The 15,595-nt window shown below is 39.4% G+C and overlaps 2 protein-coding genes across 4 annotated transcripts in view; one reads left to right on the top strand and one right to left on the bottom strand.

Annotated features, from left to right (window-relative positions):
* Nucleotides 1-9,405, bottom strand: part of LOC126108921 (tRNA-dihydrouridine(47) synthase [NAD(P)(+)]-like) — a 196,752-nt gene extending 187,347 nt beyond the window's left edge. The window contains exons 1-2 of the mRNA XM_049914289.1: nucleotides 9,151-9,405; nucleotides 8,905-9,050 (exon numbers count right to left, since the gene is read on the bottom strand). Of these exons, the coding sequence (XP_049770246.1) occupies nucleotides 8,905-9,050; nucleotides 9,151-9,233 (229 nt within the window). The 5' untranslated portion in view covers nucleotides 9,234-9,405. The remainder of the gene's footprint in view (nucleotides 1-8,904; nucleotides 9,051-9,150) is intronic.
* A 263-nt stretch (nucleotides 9,406-9,668) lies between these two features.
* Nucleotides 9,669-15,595, top strand: part of LOC126108557 (uncharacterized) — a 46,999-nt gene continuing 41,072 nt past the window's right edge. For all 3 annotated transcript variants that reach the window (XR_007523549.1, XR_007523550.1, XM_049913844.1), the window contains exon 1: nucleotides 9,669-10,806. Coding sequence is in view for 1 of the 3 variants with exons in the window: in XM_049913844.1 (XP_049769801.1) it covers nucleotides 9,791-10,806 (1,016 nt within the window). In the remaining 2 variants the exon portion in view is untranslated. The remainder of the gene's footprint in view (nucleotides 10,807-15,595) is intronic.

The raw sequence follows: 15,595 nt of genomic DNA, 5'->3' as shown, positions 1-15,595 counted from the left end.
ACTCATAATGTTTGAACACAGTACATGTTCCAAACTCCTACTGCAAATCTACGTTAGCGATATGGGTCTGTAATTCAGCAGATCTATTTCCTTTCTTGGGTACTGGAACGACTTTAGCAACTTTCCAGTCTTTGGGTACAGATCCTTCAACATGTGATCAGTTGTATACGATTGCTAATGGAGCTATTGTATCTGCATACTCATGGAGGAACCTGACGTATATAATCAGAACTGGAGGCCTTGCCTTTATTAAGTGATTTTAATTGCTTTGCTACACTGAGGATATCTACTTCTAAGTTACTTATTTTGGCAGGTGTTCCCAGTTTGAATTATGGAATATTTACTTCATCTTCTTTTCAGAAAACTACATACAGTAATGCTGCATTGTGTGTGTGTGTGTGTGTGTGTGTGTGTGTGTGTGTGCGCACGCGCGTGGGCTCTGGCTTGTCAAACAATAACTCCAAAAGCTAACAAATTTTCCTTTTTTTATGTGTGCCTTCTGCTTTTCAGCAGTGGTCTCCTTTAATTCTGAACTATTTACATTCTACAAGAACTTCCCTACAACATTTATAAGTTCCTTATCAGACACGACTTTTTCAGGATTTAATGACCTGAACACTCGGTAGTATCTGCTACCAACACTTTGCACTGGACTGTTACGTGTGGTGCAGCCTCATTCTCATCACATAGTCTATCCTTAGGGGCTCCTTCCTCTATACCCATTTTGATTAGGTGTTTCTTAAAAAAATGTTCTGATGGCGAGTTGCAAATCCTATCACAAGTTTAATCTGTCCCCTGTGCGAGACCAGGATTACAGAACTTCTCTCGGAATGTGACTTCGGCATTATTAGCTTGCCACGTTTTTGTTTTTGGATCACAGTCCAATATTCTACAGGCTGCCTTCTGATCCAATTGCACACCGTTGATTTTATGGTTTGTCGTGCCTGTCCTTGCCGGATTAGTTGCTTATTCTGTGCCACTAACTTTGGAATGACCAGAGACCCACAGCTGTTGCTTTCCCAAAGTCTCACAAGGGCTTTATGGCATTCTGCAACAATCTTTGATCTTGTTGAGGGGGTTGATAGAGATTTGGGAGCTGCTTGGCTGTCTGAACAAATGTAGATGCTACAATTCTTGTAGCTTTTATGCAAATTCCCCTCCACGCATGCTCTGATAGGAGATATTTCTGCCTGAAGCACTGCAGTCAGCTTCCCAAGAAAGACTGCTTGCTCGCTCTCTCTCTCTCTCGTCTAGGCCGCAGCTCCATGCCTTTCAGACCCATCAGTATACTACACTATGTCTCCTGAATGGTGTCGTGGTCTGTTATTCCAATCGTTACACTGAAAGATTTATTGAAGCAGCTGTAAGACTATAATATGGTTAACAGGTATTTCCCCGACCATTCCAATATTTACAACACTCACTACATAAGTGTGAGATTCTCAATATCCTAAAGGTATTTAGTTATTTCCAGTTTTAAACCTATATTAGGGATGATTGTTATCACTGAAACAACAGGTTTTTGCTTACATCAGTTTTTTCCACACCAGTTTAAGTTGACTATTCAAACGGCTCAAAATACGCAATTTCTGAAATAACTGATTCTCAGTTTGTTTTTTTACTCCCATTATTTCCTGCAATAAATGTAGAAATCAAGCAAAAATTGTAAAATTTCGATTATCTAAGTTTCAAGATGTTCAGAATCAAAATATTGGATTAAACAGGTAAATAAAAGAAAACTGAGTCCGTCCATCGTTCACTGCCTTTCTCGAAAAGTGATAAGTGGTTTAATATTACAAAAAGATCACCAGTATTCTCCTACTGATTCTAATTTTTTTGAAACTCTCCTAACAAAATCATGTAATTAGGCATTATAGCACAATTTTGGTCATTACAAATAGTCAGTGCTAGGAGTGTAAACCGAGGTTGAAGAACCCTGTCTTTTTTCAAGGACTACAAGCAGATAAATAAGAAATATTATGTAAACGCAGGCAGCAGACCAGCTCCTTTATATTTATATTGTGAATGAATTGTTAATTTTTAATTTATTACTGTTATCATAATTTTCTTCCTCTATTATTATTTCATAGAAATAGCAGATAAATCTTTAATCTTTTAAAGCAAATGAAGCACTGTATTTCACTGCTATGTCACATCGTAAAAATATTTCCAGACTATAATAGCGACAGTGCCATTCGGCAATACAACAGATGTGCGACGACAGCGAGAAACTACCATATACACCAGGTAGGGGCAAATCTTGTGCACTGCATATACCTTAAGGGGGCTAGGACGTCAAATGCGCCGACTTGGAGCAGGAGACTCACCACAGGCATTTTAATTTCTACTGTCTATACTTTTACAAATAAATTCATAAAACTTTGTCACCATGACCAGGAAGGATTCAGGACTCACACTCATCGCAGTGGAAGTTAAAAAACATAGCAAAATACCTTTTTTTACATGTGAATTTTCATCATTTTTTTCACTTATTACTGGCTGCATTTGTTGCTATAGGTACACTTTTCTTCCTAAGTAGGAGAGATTCTTCGACGAATTTTTCATAGCATACAAACAGTAGTTACAGGTGTATGAAAAACTGGAATTTTCCAGATCTATTAAGAACTGCGGAAAAAATTGAGGTAATTAACTATAACTCTTGAATTTTTTCTAAACATGAAGTTTAAAATGTAACAGTTCACACATTTTTTCATAAATTAAATAACTTCTAGAGTTTCAAACACCTGTAACTATGGTTTGTATGCTGTGCAAAAGTCATCTGAGAATCTCTCCTACTTAGGAAGAAAAGTGTTCCTATACTAACAAATGCAGCCAGTAGTAAGTGAAAAAATGACAAAATTTCACATGTAAAAAAAAAGTGTTTTGTTACGTTTTTGAGCTTCCACTCCAATGTGTATGAATCCTGAATCCTTCCTGGTCATGTTGTTAAAGTTTTATGAATTTATTTATAAAAGTATAGACAGTGGAAATTAAAATGTCCTGTGGCGCCTCTCCTGCTCCAAGTCGGCCCGTTTGACGTCCTACCCCCTTAAGCTACAACAAACAGCAACAGAGAGATTATCATCTCGGCAATGCTGTATCAATTCTTATGCCTCGTGTTTGTGGCTCATTTCTGGCGGCACTGATTGCTTTTCCCATTTTCTGTAATAATGCAATATTTGAAACCAATGTAAACTTTATGAACAAATATTACTCCTTTTTTAAAAAAAGATTTACTTAAGAACAAAAAATTTTAGAAGTGCTGCTATGGGTAATAGGTATTTTTTTTAACTCAGTTATTAGTAAAAAACAAAAAACACCTGTTACAACTGAGACCAAACAAATACCAAAAAATACCCGTTATTCGGAGCCAAAATACCGGTATCCGTTTTAACCGGACATTTTTTCCCATCCATAACATATATGCCCCTGCCTCCACTGTAACCCAAAGGTATACTTGCGGCTTGTCCAGCATGGTCTTCATCCCATCAGTGGGAGTACTGCTAGTTCCTGTTATGGCTGAGCTGGCCAGTCTCTGACCTTTACCCTGTTCCTTATTAGCCACCTTCTATTGTACTACATTCCACCACACTGTAGCCTTATAAATCATCATAGGTCTTACTACAGTGGTGTATACTGAGGTGACAACTCATGGGATAGTTATATGCACATATACAGATGGTGGTAGTATTGCGTAAACAAGGTACACAAGGGCAGTGCGTTGGCGAAGCTGCCAGTTGTTCTCAGGTGATACAAGTGAAAACAATTCTGACGTGATTACGGCCAAACCGTGGGAACAAACACGCTTTGAACATAGAATGGCAGTTGAAGCTAAATGCATAGGATATTCCATTTCAGAAATGATTGAGGAATTCAATATTCAGAGATCCACAGCGTCAAGTGTGTCCTGAGACTACCAAATTGCAGGCCTTACCTCTCACCATAGACAAGGCAGTGGCCGAAGGTCTGCAGAGGCCAGTTTAAGGTGTGGCCCAGACACACTTACTGTCACCACTCCACCCTCTCCCTCCTTGTGATGGAATCTGTTTACCCGGACTGTCTATGTAGGATTATGTGCAACTGAGTGGTAGTGTCTAAATGTCTTTTAATTGTGTAATTTGCATCATAAATTACAAATTTTCTCAACAAACATAACCTGTTGTTGTTGTTATGGTCTTCAGTACTGAGACTGGTTTGATGCAGCTCTCCATGCTACTCTTATCCTGTGCAAGGTTTTTCCATCTTCCAGTACCTACTGCAGCCTACATCCTTCTGAAGCTGCTTAGTGTATTCATCTCTTGGTCTCCCTCTACAATTTTTACCCTCCACGCTGCCCTCCAATACTAAATTGGTGATCCCTTGATGCCTCAGAACATGTCCTACCAACCGATCCCTTCTTCTAGTCAAGTTGTACCAAAAACTCCTCTTCTCCCCAATCCTATTCAATACCTCCTCATTAGTTATGTGATCTACCCATCTAATCTTCAGCATTCTTCTGTTTCACCACATTTCAAAAGCTTCTATTCTTGTCTAAACTATTTATTGTTCATGTTTCACTTCCATACATGGCTACACTCCATACAAATACTTTCAGAAATGACTTACTGACACTTAAATCTATACTCGATGTTAACAAATTTCTCTTCTTCAGAAACGCTTTCCTTGCCATTGCCAGTCTACATTTTATATCCTCTCTACCTCGACCATCATCAGTTACTTTGCTCCCCAAATAGCAAAACTCATTTACTACTTTAAGTGTCTCATTTCCTAATCTAATTCCCTCAGCATCACCTGACTTAATTCGACTACATTCCATTATCCTTGTTTTGCTTTTGTTGATGTTCATCTTATATCCTCCTTTCAAGACACTGTCCATTCCGTTCAACTGCTCTTCCAAGTCCTTTGCTATCTCTGACAGAATTACAGTGTCATCTTTGAACCTCAAAGTTGTTATTTCTTCTCCATGGACTTTAATTCCTACTCCGAATTTTTCCTTTGCTTCCTTTACTGCTTGCTCAATATACAGATTGAATAATATCGGGGATAGGCTACAACCTTGTCTCACTCCCTTCCCAACCACTGCTTCCCTTTCATGCCCCTTGACTCTTATAACTGCCTTCTGGTTTCTGTACAAATTGTAAATAGCCTTTCATTCCCTGTATTTTACCCCTGCCACCTCCAGAATTTGAAAGAGAGTATTCCAGTCAACATTGTCAAGAGCTTTCTCTAAGTCCACAAATGCTAGAAATGTAGGTTTGCCTTTCCTTAATCTATTTTCTAAGATAAGTCGTAGGGTCAGTACTGCCTCACGTGTTCCAACATTTCTACAGAATCCAAACTGATCTTCTACCAGTTTTTCCATTCGTCTGTAAAGTATTCGTGTTAGTACTTTGCAGCCGTGGCTTATTAAACTGATAGTTCGGTAATTTTCACATCTGTCAACACCTGCTTTCTTTGGAATAGGAATTATTATATTCTTCTTGAAGTCTGAGGGTATTTCACCTGTCTCATACATCTTGCTCACTAGATGGTAGAGTTTTGTTAGGCCTGGCTCTCCCAAGGCTGTCAGTAGATTTAATGGAATGTTGTCTACTCCTGGGGCCTTGTTTTGACTTAGGTCTTTCAGTGCTCTGTCAAACCCTTCATGCAGTATCGTATCTCCCATTTCATCTTCATCTACATGCTCTTCCATTTCTATAAGATTGTCCTCAAGTACATTGCCCTTGTACAGACACTCTATATACTCCCTCCACCTTTCTGCTTTCCCTTAGAACTGGGTTTCCATCTGAGCTCTTCATATTCATGCAAGTGGTACTCTTTTCTCCAAAGGTCTCTCTAATTTTTCTGTAGGCAGTATCTATCTTACCCCTAGTGAGATAAGCCTCTACATCCTTACATTTGTCCTCTAGCCATCCCTGCTTAGACATTTTGCACTTCCTGTCAATCTCATTTTTGAGACGTTTGTATTCCTTTTTGCCTGCTTCATTTACTGCATTTTTATATTTTCTCCTTTCATCAATTAAATTCAGTATCTCTTCTGTTACCTAAGGATTTCTATTAGCCCTCGTCTTTTTACCTACTTGATCCTCTGCTACCTTCACTATTTCATCTCTCAAAGCTACCCATTCTTCTTCTACTGTATTTCTTTCCCCCATTCTTGTCAATTGTTCCCTAATGCCCTCCCTGAAGCTCTCTACAAACCTCTGGTTCTTTCAGTTTATCCAAGTACCATCTCCTCAAATTTCCAGCTTTTTCAGTTTCTTCAGTTTTGATCTACAGTTCATAACCAATAGAGTGTGGTCAGAGTCCACATCTGCCCCTGGAAATATCTTACAATTTAAAACCTGGTTCCTGAATCTCTGTCTTACCATTATATAATCTATCGGAGACCTTCCAGTATCTCCAGGCTTCTTCCGTGTACACAACCTTCTTTTATGATTCTTGAACCAAGTGTTGGCTATGATTGAGTTATGGTCTGTGCAAAATTCTACCAGGTGGTTACCTCTTTCATTCCTTACTCCCATCCCATATTCACCTACTATGTTTCCTTCTCTTCCTTTTCCTACTATCGAGTTCGTCACCCATGACTATTAAGTTTTTGTCTCCCTTCACTATCTGAATAATTTCTTTTATCTCATCATACATTTCATCAATCTCTTCATCATCTGCGGAGCTAGTTGGCATATAAACTGTTACTACTGTGGTAGGCGTGGGCTTTGTATCTATCTTGGCCACAATAATGCGTTCACTATACTGTTTGCAATAGCTTACCCGCAGTCCTATTTTCCTGATGATGATGATGAGTCCCATACTCCTTTACAGAGCATAGGGGAGCGACGCGGGAGACCCGCGCCGCCTTACTAGGCAAGGTCCTAGTGGAGGTGGTTTGCTATTGCCTTGCTCCGACCATAACAGGGATGAATGACGATGATGAAGACGATACAACACCACCCAGTCATCCCGAGGCAAGAAAAATCCCTCACCCCGCCAGGAATCGAACCCGGGACCCGCGAGACCACGAGCTTTCCTAGTCATTATTTAACCTACTCCTGCATTACCCCTATTTGATTTTGTATTTATAACCCTGTATTCAGCTGACCAGAAGTCTTGTTCCTCCAGCCACCGAACTTCACTAATTCCCACTATATCCAACTTTAACCTATCCATTTCTGTTTTTAAATTTTCTAACCTACCTGCCCGATTAAGGGATCTGACATTCCACGCGCCGATCTGTAGAACGCCAGTTTTCTTTTCCTGATAATGATGTCCTCCTGAGTAGTCCTCGCTCGGAGATACGAATGGGGGACTACTTTACCTCCGGAATATTTTACCCAAGAGGACGCCATCATCATTTAACCATACAGTAAAGCTGCATGCTCTCAGGAAAAATTATGGCTGTAGTTTCCCCTTGCTTTCACCCGCTCGCAGTACCAGCACAGCAAGGCCGGTTTGGTTAGTGTAACAAGGCCAGATCAGTCAATCATCCAGACTGTTGCCCCTGCAACTACTGAAAAGGCTGCTGCCCTCTTCAGGAACCACACGTTTGTCTGGCCTCTCAACAGATACTCCTCCATTGGGGTTGCACCTACAGTACGGCTATCTGTATTGCTGAGGCACGCAAGCCTCCCCACCAATGGCAAGGTCCATGGTTCATGGACCTAACATTTGAAAATCTAATGTGCATTCCTAAAACGTAAATCAACTCCCAAGCTGTTCAGTAAATTGAGGAGGGGGTAGCAGCATCAAGAACAAGGAATTCATGTTGCAGATACGTGTCTACACCTTGAGAAAGTTTTTCACTGCGTGAACATTACTATCCTACATGATAAGCTATAAAACAGTGGCACAAGAGGAACTGCTTCTAACTTAATCAACTACTGAGTAACTGGAAACAGCTTGTCATCCTTAAACAGAAAATGGTGTTCAAAAACTAAAATTACAACTATAAAATATGATGTGCCACGTTGTTCAGTATAGAGCCCTCTTCTGTTTTTTATTTATGTGAATGGCACTCAGTACTGTTCTGTAAGCTCCACAGTAATTATGTATGGAGATGATATTATTATTGTTGTTGTAATAAAACATGTACTGTATATTTTTTAAAAAACTGTACAACAACATATATTCTCACTTTCATCAGTACAATACTATTATTAAAGAAAAAAATTACACAAACACAGACACTCTATGAAAATGATCCACATTATACAAGATTAAAATTAACCAATGAACTGCTAGGTATAGTTATCACTATTATGTTTCAGCTTAATAAATTTCTTCTAAAAAAACTCGTCCTACTCATTACAAGAAAATCATTGTCACAAGCAAAGTAAGAACTGTTCTGAAAAAAAGTAAATAGTAATAAATCATCTATTTAAAAATTGACATATTTTACCATGTGTTGATAAGATGTACATTCACTGAAATATGTTAAATGACTTAGTAATGCCCATGGAGCGTAACTATATTTGTTTATATACCTGTGCAAAGCTCTTTAGTGGATTAAGCACATCTGAAGATGTCACGTACTTGCCCAAAACCAGAAATGTGAATATATATAAGCAATGGCGATATGATAAATTATTACACACACCATTTAGACCCCATGTTTAATCTCATCTGACGTAGTGCTGTATTGCATATCATGAAATGTTTTTGTACATCTGCAATGAATTATTAGACGATCAATAAAATATTATTATTATTATTATTGCTATTTTGTTTGAGGGAGCTAACGAGGGGCAGAGGAGTCATGTCAGCATCAACTATGACATTATACTTGTGCGACATATTAATTCACGTTTTGTACATTACCATGTGTTTTTTTTTCCTTAAAAAGAGAAGTGTGAGCCAGAGTAACAGTTAATAAATAAACTATGACCAGCGAAAACAAACATAGCCTACCTTTGCGATTCTTTTTCTGTTCTTTGCTCCAACGTGCCTTCTTCTGTGGAGGCTGATTATCTTCATTTTCAGCTGGCTTCTCTCCATTCTCATTTTCGGTTTTCTCCACCTGAACTGCAACCATCTCGCGATCAGATATCACGTACCTGGCACATCAGAAGAAAGTCATAGGACTAGTTAAACTCTGAATGAGTTACAAAATACCCCTTCCTCGGTATTATTTCTATATGGTATAATAAGACTCACTCTTGTTTTATAAGAAGAACTCCGCCTTTGCTTCTTCCATTAACTTCAGCTGGTAAGTCCACGGCGACAGCAGTGCTAGCCATCTCTGAGAAGAGGAACCTTAACTTGTACCACAACAGAATGTCACGAACTAAAACTGCGAAGACGCTACCCAAAACCACGTCACGATGAAGTATTTTACAAAGCCAACCTGCTTTCAATATTGTTTACATCCATACACACTTCACTCGGTCGTGGTCTCTGCCATTACGCAGATAGTCATTGGTAATCAATTCTCTTGTGGATAGCCAACATTTCTGCGAAAAGAAGCAAACCAGAAAACACTGTTTCAGTAATAAAATTAAGTAATTGCCTTCGTCCAGTTCTTATAATCGTCAACCTTATCGATAAATATAATAAAATAATGCGAGCTTCATTGGCGAAAAAAATCACTAAACCCGTATAACCTATTCAGTATATGTAGCATAATTAGATTGGCAGCGGCAAAGGGTGCAATAGCTGTGTTGCTCGATTGTCATTTGGTTCTCACTCAGTTTTTTTGTGTATGTTACAACAGGGATGTACTAAAATAGCGGTTTTTTAGGGACAGAAACAGTTACTAATAATAAGTTAGTAAATTTCTTTGCTCGTTCTCCCAGACATGAGTACTGTGAAAGTCGGTTATTATTTTAATGAAGATTGCAGTCTGTTCTTGTCGAAATTTAAAGACAAGGGCTCCTTACAATTTGACGCTTTCGCTGCTGTATGGCAAGAAATGAAGTTTTCTTTCGTCCTGACACAGTGGAAATATTTGGGTGAGATGCAAGAGATTGTGGAGGAATACTTAAAAGTTTGCAAGAGGATTTGGCTGAAGTCGGAAACAGTGGAGGAACGTGTTTGTGGTCTGTACTTACTGCGAGCAATTTATCTTAAACAACCTGCAGCCCGGTACATGAAGATCAGCCTGTCTCACGATGATTGGCAGTGTCTGAAACATTTTTTGTACTTAATAAAGGATTTTCAGCAAAATGAAACTAGATATGTACTACAAGAATTGTTCGAATTGAACGCATTTGTCTTCAGTGTACCCGACTGTACGCTGGCAGAAGGCAAAGAAGACGTTGGCCTCTTAGAGTCTCTGGGGACTCAGTTTACTAAAGTACAAACGCAATACAGGGAGATGTTCTCGGCGTTGGAGCAAGAAAATAAGGAATACAATGAACAGAGAAGAGCGTGCCTGCGAGTTTATCCGGAACTCAGTTCGTTCTCAAATGCCGAAACTGATAGTTTGGTAGGACAGCTTATGGAAAGATTGACGGTGTTCGAAGATGAAGTCAGCAAAGTAGGGGATGATTTTAATGAAGCAAATGTGACTGTCATTGAAGACGTGGAAAGGAGGACATCGATGAAAAGAAAGAGGATTTCATATCGGGTGAAAGCGGTTGGTGATTGCTGCGAAACTGAAGAAAGCAGTGAGAGTGGAGACGACAGCAATATTTTAGATATGCCACAACTTCATTCCGAAGACAGCGATGAAGGAGTGGAAGACGAAGAGACGTGTGACGTTCCTATCGCCCGTCGCGTGGATAAAGGTGACGTTCATATGAGCGACTTCGAGTTGTCGTCTGTTTCTTCAGAGGACGACGAAGGATCGTCGAAATGCACCGCAGCTACAGGGTATGTAATAAGAGTGCACTGCTATTTCAAACCTCTCAGATTTCCATAGCGCACGCGAAGAGTGCACTGCTATTTCAAACCCCACCGATTTCCATAGCGCACGCGAAATTTTTTTGCAAGATGCTTCGGATCATCGTAGTTATTTTAAATAACTGTTGCGTTACAATTTGTTGTCAATTGAAGAAACATTCTTTATATGAAAGCAACAGAGAACACACTCGTGATTAGAAGCTTTAAATGAGTGAATATTTAGTTACCACAGTGACAGAAATTATTAGAGGCCAATTTCATTTCTATTTGGTACAATTCCCACATGTGTTGGCAGTATTGTAGAAGCAGTGGTACAAGTGATTTGTAAACAATATCCTTTGCAGACTGAGTGCACTTCCCCATTATTCTACCAATAAACTCAAGTCTACCAAATGCTTTACCCATAACCGAGTCTATGTGGTCATTCCATTTCATATCCCTACAAAGTGTTAAACTCAGGTGTTTGGCAGTGACTCACTGATATTATAGCCATAGGATACAACTTTTTTTGTTTTGTGGAGTGCACAATTTACATTTTTGAACATTTAAAGCAAATTGCCAATCTTGGTACCATTTCGAAGTCTTATTAAGATCTGACTGAATATTTATACTGCCTCTTTCATACAATACTTCATTACAGATAACTGCATCATCTCTAAAAAGTCTGAGGTTACTATTAATATTGTCTGCTAGGTCATTGATATACAACTTGTGAACAGCAAGGAGCCCAACACACTTCCCGTGGGTGCACCTGAAGTTGCTTAACTACAGCTTATGATGACTCTCCAGCCAGGATAACATGCTGCATCATGCCTACCAAAGAGTCCTCAATCCAATCACAAATTTCGCTTGATTGCATTTTCGGCAATAGAAAATCTGGGAAGGAATAATGTCGATGTTATGAAAAGGATAGATTGCTACTTACCATATAATGGAAACTGTGAGTCACAGACAGGCACAACAAAAAGACTGAAAAACTAGTGAGCTGGTGGGCAGAAAGGACACACACACACACACACACACACACACACACACACACACACAGAGAGAGAGAGAGAGAGAGAGAGAGAGAGAGAGAGAGAGAGAGGGGGGGGGGGGGGTAATGCAACTCTTACACACATGGCCGAAAGATTACTTTTTCAGCAGTCTTTTTCGTTGTGCCTGTCCACGACTCACCATATCCGCTATATGCTGAATAGAAATCTATCCTCTTCATAACACTGTTTTCGACAATAATTGTAGGTGTGCTACTTGTCAAAAATCAAGAAATACTGCATCTACCTGCTTGCCTTGATCCAAAGTGTGCAGTATGTCATGTGAGAAAAGTGTGAGTTGAATTTCACGTGATCGATGTATTCAAAATTTGGGCTGGTTATCATGGAGGTGTGTTTTTTTTCCATTCTAAGATTCTACAACAGATTGATGTCAATGATATTGGACAGTAGTTTCATCAATAACTTCTACTAGCCTTCTTGTATATGAGTGTGACCTGCAATTTTTCCCAAGAACAGTGCAGGGCTTTCTGTTCAAGGGATCTATGATAGATTATGGTTAGAAGAGGGGCTAACTCAGTTACAAATTCAGTAAGTTTTAAATCAAAATGTGATGATGTATGTTCATGAAGACAAGGAGAACAGCTGCTGTATTATTTATTTTGCTACTGTATCATTTTTCGGTTGGTTGGTTGATTTGAGGGAGTGGACCAATCGTGGAGGTTGTCGGTCCCATCGTATTAGGAAAGGATGGGGAAGGTAGTCGGCCATGCCCTGTTGAAGAATCCATCCCGGCATTTGCCTAAAGTGATTTAGGGAAATCACAGAAAACCTACATCAGGATGGCCGGATGTGGGTTTGAACCATCGTCCTCCCGAATGTGAGTCCAGTGTGATAACCACTGCGCCACCTTGCTCCATCCCCTTTTTTTTTTTTTTTTTTTTTTTTTTTTAAATGTAGACTGTGGCGAAAGACTAAGCTGCAGTGTAACTTGAGGTCTAGTTTAAGTTGAAAGGTGACAGTTTGGTTGTGAATTGGTAAAGCAGTATCAAAGGTTTCAACTAACCCAAAGTACCAAATGGTCCACGGAAGCTCTTATTGACATGTTTGTCAGGTGCCCTTAGTCACTACTAAGTGGATAAGTCTCAAACTGTGAACCCAAAGCCTTAGGGTTCAATTCTAAGTCATTCGTGCCATTTTACATGTCCCTCATCACTTGTTTCACACCTGGAAATGATTTGTTAACATGAAGAATGCCAAGTTGAATCAAGGTGTGGTGCCAGCATTAAATTGTATGTTTCCTACATAACTGACTGTAAGTCAGCTCGAATGTTGGAGGAAAACGAGGCGATACCATTTCCAGCAGGGTCCTGCCTGTAGTAAAGCACTGTTGTACCGAAGACAGGGTTTCCACCCATATGCCAATCTTCAATTAATCTATATGTCCGAGCCCAGACCAGGATACCAATAACCCCCCCCCCCTCTCCCCCTACACACACACACACACACACACACACACACACACACACAAAGCTGGTACCCCTATCTCCAATTCACCTATACAGCTCAACCCCAGAGTAATAGTTCTCTTATGGTATGGCTTTTCTGTCGCACTCGTTAATTGTATGCGCAGTGAATGATGGGAAGTGAACATGACAAGTGAAGAGTTGGGTAAGACAAGATGGTGGAACCCATGAGAAAATACTTTCCGATAAATGTTGTAAGTGGACCAATGTTTTTTAATTAAATCTTGGGAGAAGGTAGATGGATCATTGTTTATTACCGTAATAATAGAGTCACAAGTTTGATATATTAGTAAACATTGTTCCCTCTACCTTCTACCACGAATTAATTTAAAACATTAATCCACTTGCTCAGTGATCGTGCAGACACCTAAGTGCACAGTTTATACTTTATGACATACTCTGTTTTATATTACAGCATTCTGCACAATATATTCCATTGTGCCACAATGTAACTACATACATCCCTCACCATGACGACTGTAGCACACTAAATGACATAATAACATACCTCAAAGACATATTGACTCCATGTAATTAAACCACTAGAGCATGGCACCTCTTCATACACACTGCCCTCTCCAACAACATTTCACTTCCACTTCCAAAAAACATCGCGGCTTGATGGCATCACACAGCACATTGCGGCGCAGTGCAACTATGTTATGGTCCGAAGTAAATGGGTGGTATCCTAGAACCAGGTACACGTGAATAAGCTTGTGGTTGATGAGAGCCTTAAACACAACTGCCTTTGTAGTTCTACACAGTAACAAATGTTGTTATTCATTTATAGCATTCATGTTATCCAATCGAAAAGGATAACTTTCAGGGATGTAGGAAAATAATCTATATGTTGTAGGACCTATTAGCAATAAACTACCACTATACTGCTATTCATACTTATGCCAGTGAAAACAAGTTAATTAGACAGCTGGAACTTTGGATAGCTCTGTCGCTTTCTCAGTTATTCTAAATAACTCCTGTCTGTCTGCTGTTGATAGCTTAATATTTAGTTGATTGTAATGACGTTGTTCAAAGAAAATGTTTACCCACAACTGTAAGTACTGAATGCTGTTTGCATTACATTATAATGTATCCTGCAGCTTTATGACAGACACTAAAACTTGCCAAGCAGCTGACAACATGTAAATTCCTGAATTTACATACTCAGGTAATTCGTAGAAAGGGTGGCTAATTGAGGCGTGTTTATAACTTTCTTTTGAATTAGTAGTGATACCAAGTTTCTTTCTTTATGTTACACTGAAGCATGTTGAATATGTTACCTCCAAAGCACATAACTCCATTCAGAATCCTGAACAAGCAGGCAGTCAATGTGAAAATTATTTTTGTGTTTTGTATTGCAATTGTGTGCATCAAACTTCAGCCGAAACTGATTAGGCAGTACCGAAAATTCAATTTAAACCATTTGTGTTGACCTATGATGTCATCAAGATGGTAGCCACCCTATCTCCAGCATATTGTATATGGTGACTATAGCAACACTATATACACCTGTGAGCAAAGATAAAAATGACATGAAGTATTTAATTCCTGCAATAAAATTAAACTAATGGGACGAGTATGGGAAGGAAGAGGTTTAGGATGGGAACAGGCTAAATATATGATAATATCAATAATGGCTCTATCGCAAAACAGATATTATCCAAAAGATCGAGGACAAAAAATGCTCAACATTCAACACAACACTAGAAAAATGAAAACAATAGGAATTGCACATTTTACTAGATCCACATATCTCAGATGCAGGCCTCTATTATGAAAGACCCACATACAAGTCAAGAACCGAGAACTGCAAATTTCACTTACCAGTTATAATGCACACACACACACACACGATTGCAAATCTAAACAAACATACTGTACTTAATTAACGAAAACCGAACAAAATACGAAAAAATGCTTACCAACTAAAGCCACCAACAAGTAAAACTAAGTTGCTGCCTCCCCCCCCCCCCTTATGCCCCCACTCCTCTCACCCCCCTCTCTCTCTCTCTCTCTCTCTCTCTCTCTCTCTCTCTCTCTCTCTCTCACACACACACACACACACACACACACACACACACACACACACACACACACACACACAAAACCTACAAGAACAAAACACAACTGTGATCTTTATGTGGGTTCCTGGTCACATCGATCTGACATGAAATGAGGCTGCTGACACTGCTGCCACAGCTATAGTCTTCTTACCTCAGCCTGCTAGTTAGTACATTCCAT

Source organism: Schistocerca cancellata, chromosome 11, assembly GCF_023864275.1.
Source record: "Schistocerca cancellata isolate TAMUIC-IGC-003103 chromosome 11, iqSchCanc2.1, whole genome shotgun sequence".
NCBI classification, from domain to species: domain Eukaryota; kingdom Metazoa; phylum Arthropoda; class Insecta; order Orthoptera; family Acrididae; genus Schistocerca; species Schistocerca cancellata.
Note: the sequence above shows the minus strand (reverse complement) of the source record. Positions and strands in the feature narration are given on the sequence as shown.